Consider the following 16332-nt stretch of genomic DNA (forward strand, 5'->3'; position numbering starts at 1 on the left):
GTTATTAATTTTCATAAACATTTACAGAGATTTTGGGCTTCCACTCATTCATTGTTGCACTATTCTCTCTACCCTCCTCCCAGTTTGTTCTTGTCCAAGCAACACAATTCTTAACCCACTATATTATCCAAGCTCCTTAACCTTTGCTTAAACATCTCTTTTGAGAGGAATTTTAACTCTGAAGAATTACATATATACACTTAGAATACCTACTTTACGCAAGAAAGTCTGCTCTCACTGAAGCAGCAGTAATGAAAAGACAGTTGTGGCCACCGTACCCATGATACATAATACACTTTATGGAAATGTATTATTTAAGTAGTCCAGTTCAGTATAGAGTAGATGAGAATGCTACCTCATTCACTTTCCAAAATGAATGCTCTTTTTTTAAAATAAAATTTTAACTTCAATTGTTATTTTTATGAACATTTACAGAGAAGTTAGATTTTCATTCATTCATTGTTGCACCTTTTACCCCCTCGCCCTCGCTTCCCCCTACCCAAGTTCACTTTTTTTAAAAAAAATATTCATTCATTGCTACACCATTACCTACCTCCCCACCACCCCATCCCAGTCTCCTTTACAATGATATATCTCTTATTCTGTCTGTCAAAACTAAAAGTGTCTAGACAATCTGTGGGGATTTGGGAGCCATATTACACTGTTGAATCCTAGAAGTTCAGTCAAGCATGAGAACCAGAAGTCCTTTCTTCTTTGTCTTGTTCTTAGCTTATTGAGTTTTGTTTGTCCAAATTCATAAAATACCTTTATTTGATTTTTTATTTAGGCCCAAGTATATTAGAAATATGTTTACCTAGGAAGGATCTTTTGAAATCTAGAAGGATATGCTTTGAGTAATTGTAGGCTTTAGCTGAAATTGAAGGGATTTTAATAGAACAGAACCCAAGTGCTAACTAAAGTATTTTCCTAGGTTTACTGTTCATTTTTCTCCTGGCTGTATGATTTTATTAGCATTTCTTCCTCTTGCATTTGTTCCTTTTAGATTCGTCAGTTGGAATCCAACCTTCTTCCCCTCAAACACCAAAAACACCCACCCAGTACTGTGAAACTTATGGAGCAAGAGAAGCTGAGTTTAAAGAGAGAGTGTGAACAGTCTCAAAAAGAGCGATCTCCTCACAGGAAGGTGAGGTTTCCAGTATTTACTGTGTTCCTGTGTTCTGATCTTATGCGACTTAAGCATATGTGTTTCTTTCCATGTGTGCCTCTAAGGAATTGAATATAGTGACGTATTTTAGTGCTTAATTATTTCTTTATGTATTCATAATCTTATTAAAACTGTATTAAACATTCCTTTTGATTTAATAATGGTTTTATAAAGTGTGTTTTTTTAAAGCCCAAGGAATTTTAGATCATCATTAGGATTAAAAGTCTTTATGGGCTATGTTAAAAAAATATATATTTTAAAATATATATTGCCTTCAAATTGATCCCAACTCACCCTGTAAGATAGAGTCAAACTGAGCTGTAGAGTTTCTAAGGCTAGAAATCTTTACAAAAGCAGACAACCACATCTTTCTCCAATGGAGTGGCTGGTGGGCTCACATTGCTGACTCTTCTCTTGGTAACCAAGCATATGTCCTCTGTGCCACCAGGGCTACCTTTTTTGTACTTACTGTCATTGCTGTCATGTTGGAACCGCCTCATAGGTGATTCTACAGTGTACTTCCAAGAATATAAACCTGGAGGAGATTGCCCATCTTTTCTCTCCGAGATACAGGTGGATTTGACCTACTTTATTAGATAGTAATATAAATAAATGGCCTTAATGTTAGAAATATCTTAGTATAATGTGTATTAATTTTCTGTTACTTTATAAAATAACCTAAAAGTTAGTGAACTAAAACAACATGTATTACCTCAGTTACTGTGATACCTCAGAAACCACTTACCTGCTGATTCTAACTCAGGAGTTCCCCATAGACCTGAAGTCCACATGCCAGTGTTACACTTATCTAAAGGCGCCATTGAGGCTGGAAGGTCCACTTCTGAACACGTAGCTATTAGTGAGAGGCTTCTGTTCTCTGCCAGTGGCCTTATTTCTTCACCATGCAGACTCCTCAGGACAAGCACTCAGGTGATGAGAGAAGGAGAGTAGCCTGACCAAAAGACTAAGATGAAATTTGTAGCACTTTCTATCACATGTTACTGGGGAGGGAGGGGGAACACATACTATCACTTCTACTATTCGATTGGCCACAGAGACTAACCCTGGTATAATGTGGAGGGAACAGCAGGAAGGTGAGAGACAACTAGAGCCATCTTAGAAACTGACTACCACTTTCCCAAATTTCTGTAGTGTTACTCATTTTTGTTTCTTCATGTTAAGGAGTCCTGGTAAAATAGTGTGTTACATGTTGGACTCCTAAGTCAAAGGTTGGCAGTTCAAATCCACCAACCACTCTGAGAGAAAAAGTATCTTCTTGTAAAGCTTTATTAAATGGAAACTCACTGGAGAATCATCATGAGTAGCAACTGACTCCATGGCTGTGGGTGGGTTTCTTTACTTTGTCCCATGAAGTTAGAGTTCTAGGCCAGTGTTTCTCTGGGCTATTGTTACTTCTCCCCGCCCCTGATTTTCAAGCTAAAATTCAGATCTATTACTGAGACTGTGTATGTATGAGAACAGCCTAATACAGAGTAAATGAGACTTACTTCGTTCCCTCTGTAAGTCATATCCATGTAAGAGCAAAGTGCCTAGACAGATTGCATCTACTTTCTTGGTAGCCACACCACACTACTGAGTCCTAGAGTTTGGACCAAATATGAGGCAAAAGGCTTTTCTTCTCTGTCTTGTTCTTTTTGAGACCCAACCAAGTTAGGATTGTGTTTACTTAGAAAGTATCTCTTAAAATCTGGAAGGGCTTCAAGAAATACTGTTTAGGCAGTTAAACTTAATGATTTATTTTTCTGAAATAGACTAGTGAACACATTACTTTTGTCACTTAAAGGTCCATAAAAATATTACTAAAAATTAAAGATTTTTAAAATTATTGTGTCTATAGGCCGTAAGAAGACAGGTTGGGCTCCAAGGCTGAAATGTCATATAATGTCAGGTACATTCCGCTGACGTTTTCAGGAGAATGCATTTCATCCAGCTGCTCACCAATGGAAAAGTCTTAACATAGTGTGTCAGCATGAATCTTGAATGTTCTTGGAAAGATTACATTTCTCGTGAACAAGTCTTAATATTCTTTTACAGCTCTTTTTTTATATACAGGCAAATATCAGCATTCTAGAATAAAGTTAGTTTTCTACTTAACTATTATTCTGAATTCTAGTATCTTCTAGCTCATTTAATACTTAGTGTTATGAAATCAGTCACCAAAGTAAATGCTCATAAAATATTCAGATTACATCTTTAAAAGCAGAAACGGAGGGAGTTCTGGTGGTCTAGTGATAAGAAGCTGCACAGCAATTGCAAAGACTAGCAGTTTGAATCTCTCAGATGCTCCACTGAAGAAGGGGCTAATTCCTTCTGTAGCAATTGGATCTGAATCGATGGTACACAAGAAAAGAAAAAATAATTAATTAAGGAAAAAAGCGAAATCCATTTTTATAAATTCTCAATTTTAATCCTTTAATTTTGCTTTAGAGCAGATTTTTTCCTGTATCTAGTTTATAGTGATGTATCATAAAATTGATTTATCGAAACATAACCAACATTTTAAAAAAATTAATAAAGCATACTAGAAAATTCATGACTTATACAAAGTATTATTTCACAAAACTTTTATTTTGGTAATTTATTTTGGTAATTTATAACTGAAGGAGCTCTGGTGGCCTAGTGGCAAGAAGCTGCACTGCAATCTCAAAGTCATGAGATTGAAGGCTAGCCAGTTGTTCCGCTGGTCAATCTCCTCCTATGAGATTACCACCTCTGGAAACCTGCTGGACAGTCAGCTAGGGGTTAGTTCTGACACTGTGGTACACAATAACAAAACGACAAAAATATATAACTGAAGTTACACACAAGTATATACATATGTATGTAGGTTTATATACTGAGTTACAGCGTAAAATATCTTAGAATGAGTGTTATTATAATGAAAATGTTTAATGAATTAATCTTGTCCTTGTGAGAAATGGTGATTAAAACTTGATTATTTCAAGGTAAAGAGTTCTTAGTGATCCAGATGGGTAAATGTGATGCTACTAACTGAAAGCTTGGTGGTTCTCATCTACCCAGAAGGACCTTGAAAGAAAGTCATGACTCTTTGCTTCTGATGGGTCACAGTCCTGAAAAGAACACACTTCTACTCTGAACACACTGGGTAACCGTAGGTTGGAATCAACTCAATGGCAGAAAATGAATGAAAGTGAAATTAAATGTAAACATTGCTCTAAATTCTGTTGCTTTTTGTTTTCCATCACTAAGTAACTTGGGTCTCCTCCAAGAATTAAGATTTCTGGTAGCTCAGATTAGTTGATGTAAAATAAAGAAACATTACTTTTTTTGTTTGTTTTTTCCATTTTTTTTTTTTCTTTCCTAACAGATTAATCAGGTAAATTCTCTTGGACGAGAATTAGAAACAATTCATTTGGAAAATGAAGGTCTTAAAAAGAAACAAGTAAAACTAGATGAACAGCTCATAGAGGTAAGTTTTTACTTGAATGGCCTTAGCTATTAAGATCATTTTAATCCATGAGTGAACTGTTTGTTGAGAGAGACTAGGCAGGGCATTGAATCTCTTGTGAAAAAGAAAATCTAAGTATACTGCCAAGCTGAATTCTTTGCTACCTTACCAAGTTTGATAGACATTATTGCTTAGCTATATAGCCTGCAGAATTTATACTGATTTACAGTGGAAGAAACAATGTTGGTATTTCTGAAATGCAAAGGCCTGCACCTCACATTGATTCACCTGGCAGGGACTCAGTCTGACACCAGCCAAAGGACCATGGCCCTGTCTACTGCTGTGTCTCATCTTCCTAGATTGTAACCTTTTAGAGATAATTCTTGCTCTCTACCAGTCTCTTCAATTCAGAAATCCAGACAGAGTACTTGAAAAGTATTAGCATTTATTGTTATTGTTTTATTTTAAAATGTTACCATCATTCATTACCACATTTGCAACTCAGAATTATTTTCTCAGGGTCAATTCTGATAAATATAATAAAAATAAATATACTTGCCAGCTTGGACATTATAATCTTGACATTTATAATTTATTAGATTGCTTTGTGAAAATGTTCTAATTATAGAATATAAAATAATATGTACAAATCATTATTCATAAATAAAATTTTGCTCTTTGTATAGATTAGTCAATGACATTCCATGAACTGTGAAACTGAGATAAAAATGTATGAGTAGAAAATGGCTTTTGTGCTTTCATAAATTATACATAGCTAAGCTAGTTATAAGAAGGAAGAAATTTCTCAATTTTCTTATGAAGCTGTACAAAGGTATCTTTAAGTAGATGCTTAGTTTTAAATGTGAAATATGGGCAAACATATGTTGTTTTGACAGTTAAATGAGACCAGTGTGGTTTCTGTCAATTTTATGTTCTCTCATTCACCCACTAATGGGGAGATTAGTATAACTATAAATAGTGAAATTCAAACCATTTTCTCTTTTTCTGACAGCATATAATAAATGTGTTCAAAGCCCTCAGCTGTGAGCTGCATTTAAATGTAGATATGTTGTTCTGATGAAGTAATTATATACTCTAATGAATAAGATATCTGAAGCCAAGCCCAACAATGTCTAGTCCAAATTGAAGAGTAACAGGGTATATTTAATCACTGTTAGATCCTCTCCAAATGTTCTGACAACAGTCCGATTCTTCTCCCACCTGCTCTAGCTAATCTCAGAAGCCCCCTTTTCTACAGCCTCACTTTGTATTCCAGTTGTTATAAGCAATTTCCCCTTGTAATTTTTCTCCCTGAACTGGTAGTAAATATTTGCTAATGGAGGAGAAAAATTGAGTGTTCTTGGCACTGAAGCTGCATAACTAAGGAAAAAGCATTTTATTGTCCCATTTGAACACTGACAGAATACCATTCACCATCAACTTTATGGAAGCTTTCATTAGGAAGTAAAACTATGCCATTAAGTCTATATAGATTTCTACAAACTGAATATTTATGGTATGATATCTATAGATGAAACAAATCTGGGGAATCTCTAATGGTTTTCACATCATTTTTGTGCCCCAGCTCACCCGAGGGATTGGTCTATTTCTTTTGTCTTGAATAAAGATTCTGCCCTGATTGAGGTGAAGAGTAATAGGTGATGCTGTTACATCAGAATCTTGGGAAGCAGGGTATCTGAGAAAAGCTTCCCACTTGATTCTAGTCTGGTATAATTGTCCCCTTTGAACATGTAAAAAATGGTGTATGGACTATTTCAGTGTTCTCAAGCTTGCTAGTATACCTCTGTGACAGGTAACTACTCAAACACATGAAAACAAAAATATCACTTATATTCCATACCTCCAAGTTCCAAGGGATCGAACACCAGATCCATTCCATTCTGGCGCTGCAATCTTCCAAATAGTTATATTGAGATTGATAGGGGGAAAGCGGCAAACTCACAAATCACAGTACAGAAGGTGAGGAAGTAGTTGCTTATCTTCCCCCTAAAAAATGTATAAGCAAAGAAATGTAAATGTTTGTCCTTTACAAGTTCTTACTGACTAGAGCACACATTCACATATATAATACACTCAACTGATATTTTTCTTTCTAACTCATTCTTTCTTTCCTCTTTTTATAACTCCTGTAATTCTCTTTTGTTTTTCCTGTCTGTGGCTAACCTGTACCTAGAACTCAGTGGTTGGAGCTAGCAGAGAAGGGTGCAGTTCTCTCCCTGAGATAGTGTGTGAAGGTAGAGCATTCTTTCCATTGAACTTTCATAGCATGGAGACATCTCATTAAAATCCTGGTTCATATAATCATTTCTCCTCACAATAACAATAAGTATTTAAGGTAAGAGCCAGTATTCATTTTTATTTTCATTTAAAAAAAATAAATAAAATGTGGAATATATCTCCATCTACTCTTATACCAGGATTTTCCTCAGTATGTAAAACATTGTTTATGAGGGAAATGTTCTCTGATACAAAATTATAGGAATATCATAGTCCATATCCTCTATTTCTTGAAAATAGAGTGATGGATTTGTTTCATCTACAACTTGAAATAGGCCCATATTAGAAATTCAGACTTAAATAAATGGATAATGGCTCTAAAGTTTCATGAAAGCATTTGGTGTGTCATAAAAGGCCTCTTTCTCTTTCCCATAAGCCTGACGTTAGTACTTGGCCATGCTTGTTGCATGCCTTCATTGAGCCATGTGTCTGCTGAATGTATAGATGGATATAAGGTGGCATGCCTTTCACTGTCCTAAAAGCAATGTGTTCTCCTTTTCCTTACCCAAACTTCAATTGGTCTGTTGATACATATGCCATTTTCTCATGGTATCAAACAAATACTTCTGTATACTCCTATTCCATATGTTCTAGGATATTGCCATAGGTGGCAGAATTGCCTGTCTCATAATGCTATTTAATTTAATGAATGCAACTACACATTGATCACTTATTTAATATAAATATCTAAAGTAGATTTAAGTCTTTTTAAATGGACACTAAGATTCTATAAAAATTTGCAGACTTGAGCCAGGAAAATATACAGGCATTAAGCATTTGCTTTCAAGAATCTTCATGAATGGTAGATAAGAAATGTGGCAAAACCCTCAAGTTAGCCAAGTTCTTCCCTAATTTTCCTACCTCATGCCATTTTTCTTTAAAATGGGAATGAATAATCTAGTATATTAAACGCTCTTCTAATGTAAGAAAAAAATGAAGTAAAATTAAAATATTATGTATATCATGAGGAGCTTTATTGGAGCAGTAATTGAGCATTTGACTGCTAAGCAGAAGGTTAGTTGTTTGAACCCAACTGGTGGCTCCAGAGGGAGCCCTGGGGCCTAATCAACGGGAAATTGCTCTGCCACCTCAAAACCCAGTCACCTCTGGCGGGTCAAATCCACCAGTGGCTCAGTAAGACAAAGATGGGAAATCTCCTCCCAAGCAATTTAAGACCACCTATTAATTAATTATATTATGTCATAAGCAAAATAATCCTGTTTACATGTGACCTAGGTTCATGTGCTGTTCAATTAGCAAGATGTCAGTGGATGTTAGAGGCCAGAAATGAATTCACAAACTTCATTATTCCCTGTTTGACACCTTCAAGGGCATTTCTGTGTTTATAGGCATTGACGCTGACAGACTTTGCCCTTGTGCTTCAGATGCAGCACCTGAAGTCCACTGTGATGCTTAGCGCATCCCCTCATTCTTGGGATCTGCAGCTGCTCCAGCAGCAAGGCTGTCCGATGGTGCCCAGAGAGCAGTTTCTTCACCTTCAACAACAGCTGCTGCAGGCAGAAAGGATAAATCAACACCTGCAGGAGGAACTTGAAAACAGGACCTCCGAAACTGACACACCACAGGTATGGAAATCTTTTTCTTCTTCAGTAGTAAATTCAGGTATATTGAGTTGCTTGTCTAATTTTTACCTGTTTGTTTACAAGTTATACCGATCCAAACATGAGAATAAAGAACCTGAATATCAAGGTTACAGGTCCACAGAACTACAGGGATTTGCCGTTTTTTTTCTGCTTTATTCATTATGGTACCACTTTTTTACACTTTCAGCGCCTAAGCTGGGTAATTAAGATTCCTTTGTTTCCCTTAAGGAGCACTGGTTTATAGTATTTCACTACTACCCAAAACATTAGAGCTTCCCATTTAGCAGCTCCTCTTTGGGAAATGATGGGCCATCTCCTCGCATTAAAACTAACAACTTCAGAAACTCAGTGGAGGATTGCTGTGCTTCAGAATCAACTCTAGGCGAGCTCTGGTGGCCTAGTGACAAGAAGCTCCACTGCAATCCTGAAGGTTGATGGTTCGAATGAACCACATTCTCCTCTGGAGAAGGAGGGGTAATCTCCTCCTGAGCCAGTTGGATCCAAGTTGGCGGTACACAACAAGGAAATAAGAAGGGGGAAAAAATCAACTCTACAGCAGTGGGTTTGGTTGGGTTTTTGGGGTTCCCCTTACACATGTATGAGGATGTAACAGTGTCACTTAAGCATGGGACACAGTTGGTCCAGTGTCATTGTCTGATGCCGAAACTATTAGAAAATTCAAGTGTATCCTTAGGATATGCACTAACAAAGCTTCCTGGGTTTTCCTCTACCAGATGGGGGGTAGCCTGTTTGCTCAGAATTTACAAGTAGCAAATAACTCTTGAACAAAGTAGGATGTAGCCAGGAGAATTTTTTTATTTGGCATGAGTTAATTTTTTAAAATCATCTCATTAAAAATATCTGTTTCTAAGAAAACAATCTTTTCCTTCCCTTTGAATTAGCATTATCCCCACTCACTACCAGACACAGTCCTTTGGCACTTCATTCATAATCATACTTTCTCCGAAGTCTTTTAATGCCTAGTTATTGCTCAATTGACTTGGAATTAAAAATAAAGAGAATTCTTTTTATAATAATCCAAATTATAAGGAGTTGAACTGACAACCCAAAGGCATGCAGTTCAATCCACCAACTATTCCCCAGGAGAAAGACGGACATTCTCCTTCCACACAATTTACTACCTCTGAAAACACACTGGAGAGCCAGATGTGAGTCAAGTCTGACTCAAGGGTACACAACAACAACAACAAATTAATTATGAATAAATTAACTTGGGAATTAATTTCTATATAAATTTGAAATGCACTTCTCCTGTTTTCAAATACTATGCCTCTGAATAAATATTTGATAAGGAGTTCCCCCATCCCTATCTTCCCCCCTCACCTCTTTTTTGCCCTCAGAACTTTTCCCCTCTAAAACCCTTCCAAATGACTTTGCAAAGTGACATTATCATTACAATGATACATTGCTACAGTTCTCTGTTCATCTACTACTTTACATCTATGTGTTGCCATAAGGTTTTTTCTGTCTATCAAATGAAATTTAGTCTTAGGTATTTCAAGATGCATATCTGTGGAAGCTTTCTCCTTACTACTTCAATTTCCAAATGTTAAAATTAAATTTATGTTAAAATTTTAATAATGTGGCATTGGATAAATAGAATATTCAGTTCTTTTTTGTTGAGATTTTAATGAAAGTTTATAGAGAACTTGGATTTCCATTCAATCATATTGTACATTTTCCTCCTCCCTCCCCTGCCCCCAGTCCACTTTACTATTCAGCTCTTATTCTGGACTTCTGTCATGCCAATAATACCTAATCATATATTTCTTTTATACAGTTTAACTTTACTTATCAATGGGTATTACAAACCCAATGGTTTAGCTAGGATTCAGTTCCTTTTTTTTCTTCCATGCACACAAATATTTTCAAAGCATTATCTTCTGAGCCCATTCACCAATATTTTAATTTTTTTAATCCTTTGCTCCAGTTATTTTAGGGTTAGAGAGACAAAAACTCTTAAGATTTTTTTCAGTCTGGAAGGAAAAAATCTTCATCCAAATTACAAGGCAGATTGCATATTGCTCTCTAGAACGCCACCTGCAGGCACTCCTGTTTCAAGTCACTGAGCAGACACAAGTTTTAAGATTACAGAGTATTATTAGCATCTGCATGTTGTCTCTGTGTGGAGTGATGTGATTTCTTTGCCTTTGGTTTGCTTTGCTTGCTTCTATGATTTTAGCGTATTTGCATCTAAAAATCATTTGTATTATGTGTGTGAATTTAGACTCCCCCCAAAATACAGTCTTGACATCAGGGTGAAGTGTACCACTTGCCTTCTTTCTCTAGGCCTTGCTACCGGAGCAGCGAGCAGTGCATGCAGATTCCTACAGAAGGATTGGGCGCCTGTGAAAACTGGGCTGCTATTGATGGCATTTCTTACCATGGCAGATGATCAAATGCACACATGCACACACCCACACATGCACACATACCACACAGAGACATAAGCTGAGAAATGTTTTGGGATCAAGCACTCTTTTAAATTATTTTGCTATTGTTATTATTGTTAAGCCTTTGCAGTATTATGTCTCTTATTTATTTATGTAGAAACAATATTTTGTGAATCAAATTCACAAATTTCATCTTATTCCAAATCTTTTTATTTATACCATTTAAAGAGTGTGGATTTGAAATTCTTGAAAGGATGTATTCTATATATTTTCTCATTCCATATTCTGTAAACTATTTTTAACAAAAGGTACTACTTTTATATATGGAATTTGAAGAAAATCAGGACTATTTATACTGTTTTGTATAAATTGTATAATAATTTTGACCAGAAAAAGAGAATTTTGATGAAACAATAAAATAAATTTTAAATATATGATGATTGCTTTTGTTTGTCCTCTTTTTCACTTCACTCTTTTGCAATACTGTGTGTTCTGAAAATTGATTATTTGTTATCATATTGGGGGTTATTTTTCTTAGATAAGTAGAAATTGGATACTTTCTATTAATATTTAAATTTCTAAAAGCCATTATATTTAGAATTTAAAAAAAAAATACAGGGATTTTCCCACCCCTGGATGTTCTCAAGTCCTGATTTCTTGAAATTTACTTTTCTGCTTTAGAATCTTGTCTACTAAAATGTTGATATTAAAATCAATATTCTGATTCTGTTGTTTCATTTATGATTACTACTGTTTAATACCCAAAAAATTACTACTTAATATCCAAATATATTGACTTCTGCTTATTTTAAAAAATACCTTTTCAAGTCTATGTAAAAACAAGTTATGCCATCTACCATTAACTTTGCATTTTACTGAAACAGTTGAAGAACCTTTTGAAATCTGGAACTCATTATGTAGAAATTGGGGTGGCTGTATGGGGAGTAGGCGGGTAGGCATTTGCACCGTAAGGCTGTCAGATCTGCCCGTCTGCGCTCTGAGAACCATGTACTCTTCAAGACATCGCTGCTGCAGGAGCAGAGGAGGAAGGAAAGGCTGGGCTTCTCTTCCTGACCATTGTTTTATTTAGAAGCTGTTTGCAGGGAGAAGATCCTTCATTTTAAATCTGTTCTGATGATAAACCCATCCTCCAAACCAGGTGTTTGCTTCACATTGACAAGCCAAATTGGGAAACCCATGACTAGACTAACTGGCAGGAAGAGCCTGATTGTTAGGAAGAAGAAAGACTAGCATGATTACGCTACTCAGCCATTACAAAAGAAATAAAAAAAGAAGACATGCATAGCTGGTTGGACATATTAAGCAATTCTGAAAATAATTAGTGTTTGTTAGTGATTGAGAAGATCAAGTTGCATTATCTCTTAACTTTGGATACCAATTTTACTGGAAGTACAAGCAGATTTTATGGGTTTTAAGAATTTTGTGTTATCTCACGGGAAGATGGTAACACAGGTAAGATACCTTTTTGCTTGTTTGGAATTTTAATGTTTGATTCTTTCTCTGATAGGAGTACTTTGTTAACATGTGCATTCTGATCTCCCATTTCATCAGACATCCACCCTTCTTGTTCCAAAGACAAAGCATTTGTTGTCCTTTCTCTGTACATCTTGTGGGGGAAACACACTACTAGTGTTTTCTTTTCAATGTGCTGAAATTTTGAAATGAAATACCACTTCTTTTCCTTCCTTGCAGGGAAACCAGGAGCAACTGGTAACTGCCATGGAAGAACGAATGATAGAAGTTGAACAGAAACTGAAACTGGTTAAAAGGCTTCTCCAGGAGAAAGTGAATCAGCTCAAAGAACAAGTGAGCGTCCCTGGTCATCTCTGCCCACCCACTCCACATTCCAGTTTTAACTCCAGATTTACATCCCTTTATTGCCATTAACTTGTTGACTTCTTTTGTTATCTAATAAAGGCAAAATCTACTATAAATGTTTATAAGAACTTAGAAAACTCTCTCCTGTTTGCCCTAAAATATGAATTCTGTATTCTGCATCATTTCCCCCTAAAGCTTATTAAGGTATATATTTCCCCACCCCACCCCCACATTTGAAGACTGTACATTTGCTAACAATGACTCACATAGACCTTAAGCCTCCTAATGAGGTCTCAGTGGCTCAAACTTAATATTTATTGTTGTGGATATATATATATACATATATATAAAATTTCTCTTCTTAAGCCAGGAACTTTTCCTATTTAAATACACTGGAAAATTATAGAGGTCTAAAAAGTTTATTTTCAGGAGAGGTTGATAATAAATAGAACATTAACTTTTCTGTTACCAAAAACCTGTGACAAGCTCAAAAACGTACTTCACTGTTATATTCAGATGAAAAAAGTACACGTACAATCTGGACTTTAAATTCTAAGGGCACTAAACAGTCTGATCATTTTTACGTACCAGCATAGCAGAGCATAGGAGCCTCAGGATTTAGAAATTAGTTGTGTATTCATTGATGAGGTATGTAGAAAGGACTACTTCCAGGAGAGTTGTATGAATTCTGTGGAAAAACAGACTAAAATGGGTTGGTGATGAGGGAGTAGAAATTTCCCCAACTTAATTTTTCTAATTACAGAAAAGGAGAATAATCTCAAAAGAATCCCAATGCAGAGATAAATGGTATTTTTCCTTTGTGACATATTTTAATACACAGAGTGGAGAGAGATAGTTATTCAGTAAGCTTTTATTTATCCAATCTTTTAATCATTCATTTAGCATATAGTTCCTATGTGGCACCAGGTCCTGCTTTAGGCCCTAGAGATACAGCAGTGAACCAGACAATATCCTTACCCGTGTGGAATGCAAGTTCTGTTATCCTTATAAAGCACTATGCATTTGGCCAGTGGTGAGTTTAAAAAATCCAGAAAATACTATAAGAGAGCTCTGGTGGCCTAGTCTGTAGTGAGTTGCCCTGCGAACCCAAAAGAGGTGGCTCTCTGGAAGTTCACATCGACCAGCGGCTCCACAGGAAAAAGATGGGCAAGCCCCTCTTGTGTGATTTACAGCCTCCTGAATACCTGCTGGAGAGTAGCTATGAATCGGTTCCAACTGTACTGTAATGACTTTTATACTCTTTCCTACAGAGAGGAGCATAGAGAAGAATTTAAAAGCCTGGGAATTTAAAAGAAATATTCCTGAAGATCTCTTAAACTAAGTCTTGAGTGTTGTCTATCATTTGGAAAAGTGCAGACATGTGGGAAAGGGACATTTTAGGCTTTGGGAACACCATGCAGTTTTCACAACTTAATAGGATGTGGACCACTACAGATAAGCACTTTGTTGTTAGCAATTCCCATTGTCCTAGAGAGAGGCAGGAGCAGAGTAGTAGAGGGCTGTGTGCACTGATATAAGAAGTTTGAATTGTATTCCATAGATAATAAAGACTTGTCAAAGGATTTTTCATGAAAGCAAGGGAGGGAGGAAAGAAAAGTTGTATTAGTAGACAGTGGGTTCTATCTTCAGTAGCTAGTGTGTTACACCTGCCAATCATCTATCTAGGTCCTAGGCTCCAGAGTGTTAGGGCTTTCATCCTTGCTCTTTGAAATGCTAATAGATTCATTAACCAGTCTTCAAGTTGCTCTTTATTCCCTTAAACTTTTAGACTTTTAGATGTCCTGCCTGCTTTTATATGCCCTCAGTATAAAATGAGGAGTTTCAGGTACAATGAGGGAAGAAAGGAAGCTATTCACCACAAAAGTGATAGTAAAATTATCCTAAGGTCCTGACAAGCTTTCTTACCCTACCTAGACGATAGCCATAAGATTAGCATATACCCGGTAAGTGAGGCTCTATGCCAAAAGAGTTAAGGAAAAATAACCGATATTATTTCTCTGTTACAATATATGAGTCATACATTAAAAGAATAATTAGTTGTATTATAAATGGAAAGATTCAAACATCTGATGTTAAATACCATATAAATGGGGGGGGAGTGCAACAATGAATGAATGGAATTTTAAAATCTCTGTAGATGTTCATTTAAATGAATAATAATAAAAAAGGGAAATATGTTAATGACAGGTCTGAGGCTATTATACTTCCTACAATGATAACCTTGTTCAAGCGGACACTGACTCTCTCCTTTTCTAACGTCTTCCGGCTCTTTCATGCCATACATCCAACAATGAACAGATGGAGACTTTTATTATTCTGAGGTCTGTGTCATCTGTAGAGGATGAGAATGAGACACCTGGCACTTACTAGAAAAGGGATGAGAAGGAAAGAGTGGGACTAGTGGTAACTTCCTCTGCAGCAATAATTGTCACTTGGAGAAGACATAACAAAGGATGGAGGAGGAGTTCTGAAAATCCTGACTGTAGGCCAATTTTGTAGCCCTCTCTTCAAGCACATGTTCATGCAGGATTGAATCAGTATCACACTTGAAAGTGGGGAGTCCTTCATCATAGCCTGAAGAATTACGTCTGTAACCTCACACCACCTGCTGCCTTCTCATCGTTTCCCTCAGCAGCTTGGCATTCTAGAGCAGAGCTGTATGAGGAACCAGCCCCTTCTCTTCCCAGCTCTGCATTTAGAGGCATTGTGCCAGTAGCGGTGACAATAGTATTTACACCACAGTAATTGGCAGATACTACAAAGTATGCTACAAAACAGTATACTCTTTCTTTTTTTTTTTTTTAGTCCCAGGGGGTTGTTAAAATTTGCCTACAAGTCCCTCTCTTCATCATCTAAGGATTTTCATCTCTACAAGGAGAAAATTGTCTTTCAGACCTTTCTTCACTTCCCAGTTCTGATTCTTGCAAGTTCTTCCTTCCATCTCTCTTTCCTTTTTTCCTCGGTCCCCACACTTCCATCACCTTGTTTCTGTTTAACGTTCTGTATAATGATCCCTTCAGCCATGTATTCAGAGATCGCCAGGCCGAGTTCTGATTTCTGTTCTGCCTCTCACACACTACCCCTATGTGTGACTTTGTGAAAATGTTCTAACCTTTACGATACCTCAATTGTCTCTATGTAAGATGAGATAGGTCTTTGTGAGCATTGAACGCATTCATTTGTAAAAGCTGCTTTGTGCCGTTTTTCTCACAGGAAAATATTCTTTAAACCTTTAGTACTAGTATTGATCAAAACAGTGTTGTTGTTAAGTGCTGTCAAGTCGAGCACAACTCATAGCGATCCTCTGAACCAAAGACCTGAACCCTGGTCTGTAACTGTCATTGTTTCTCTAAGTTCATAGAGTTTCCAGAGATATGTTGTTTAGGAAGTGGATGCCTCTTCTGCTTCCAATCCTGTCTTAATCTGGGAGCTCTACCAAACAACACAGGTAACCATTATGACATTTGACACACCAGTGGCACAAGTTTCAGCATCACAGCAAAATTAATGACAATCATAAGAGTGGCTTCTAAGAAAAATTCATGAGATCCTCTGGTCTGG

The 16332-nt window shown here is 36.5% G+C and overlaps 1 protein-coding gene across 1 annotated transcript in view; it reads left to right on the forward strand.

The window, feature by feature from the left end:
* Positions 1 to 16332, forward strand: part of NIN (ninein (GSK3B interacting protein)) — a 140957-nt gene that overhangs the window by 124081 nt on the left and 544 nt on the right. The window contains exons 25-28 of the mRNA XM_006899217.1: positions 1004 to 1144; positions 4515 to 4616; positions 8279 to 8479; positions 12625 to 12738. Of these exons, the coding sequence (XP_006899279.1) occupies positions 1004 to 1144; positions 4515 to 4616; positions 8279 to 8479; positions 12625 to 12738 (558 nt within the window). The remainder of the gene's footprint in view (positions 1 to 1003; positions 1145 to 4514; positions 4617 to 8278; positions 8480 to 12624; positions 12739 to 16332) is intronic.

The sequence above is a fragment of the Elephantulus edwardii genome, unplaced genomic scaffold (genome assembly GCF_000299155.1).
Source record: "Elephantulus edwardii isolate Elephantulus edwardi_28Jun2011 unplaced genomic scaffold, EleEdw1.0 scaffold00247, whole genome shotgun sequence".
Classification (NCBI taxonomy): Eukaryota; Metazoa; Chordata; class Mammalia; order Macroscelidea; family Macroscelididae; genus Elephantulus; species Elephantulus edwardii.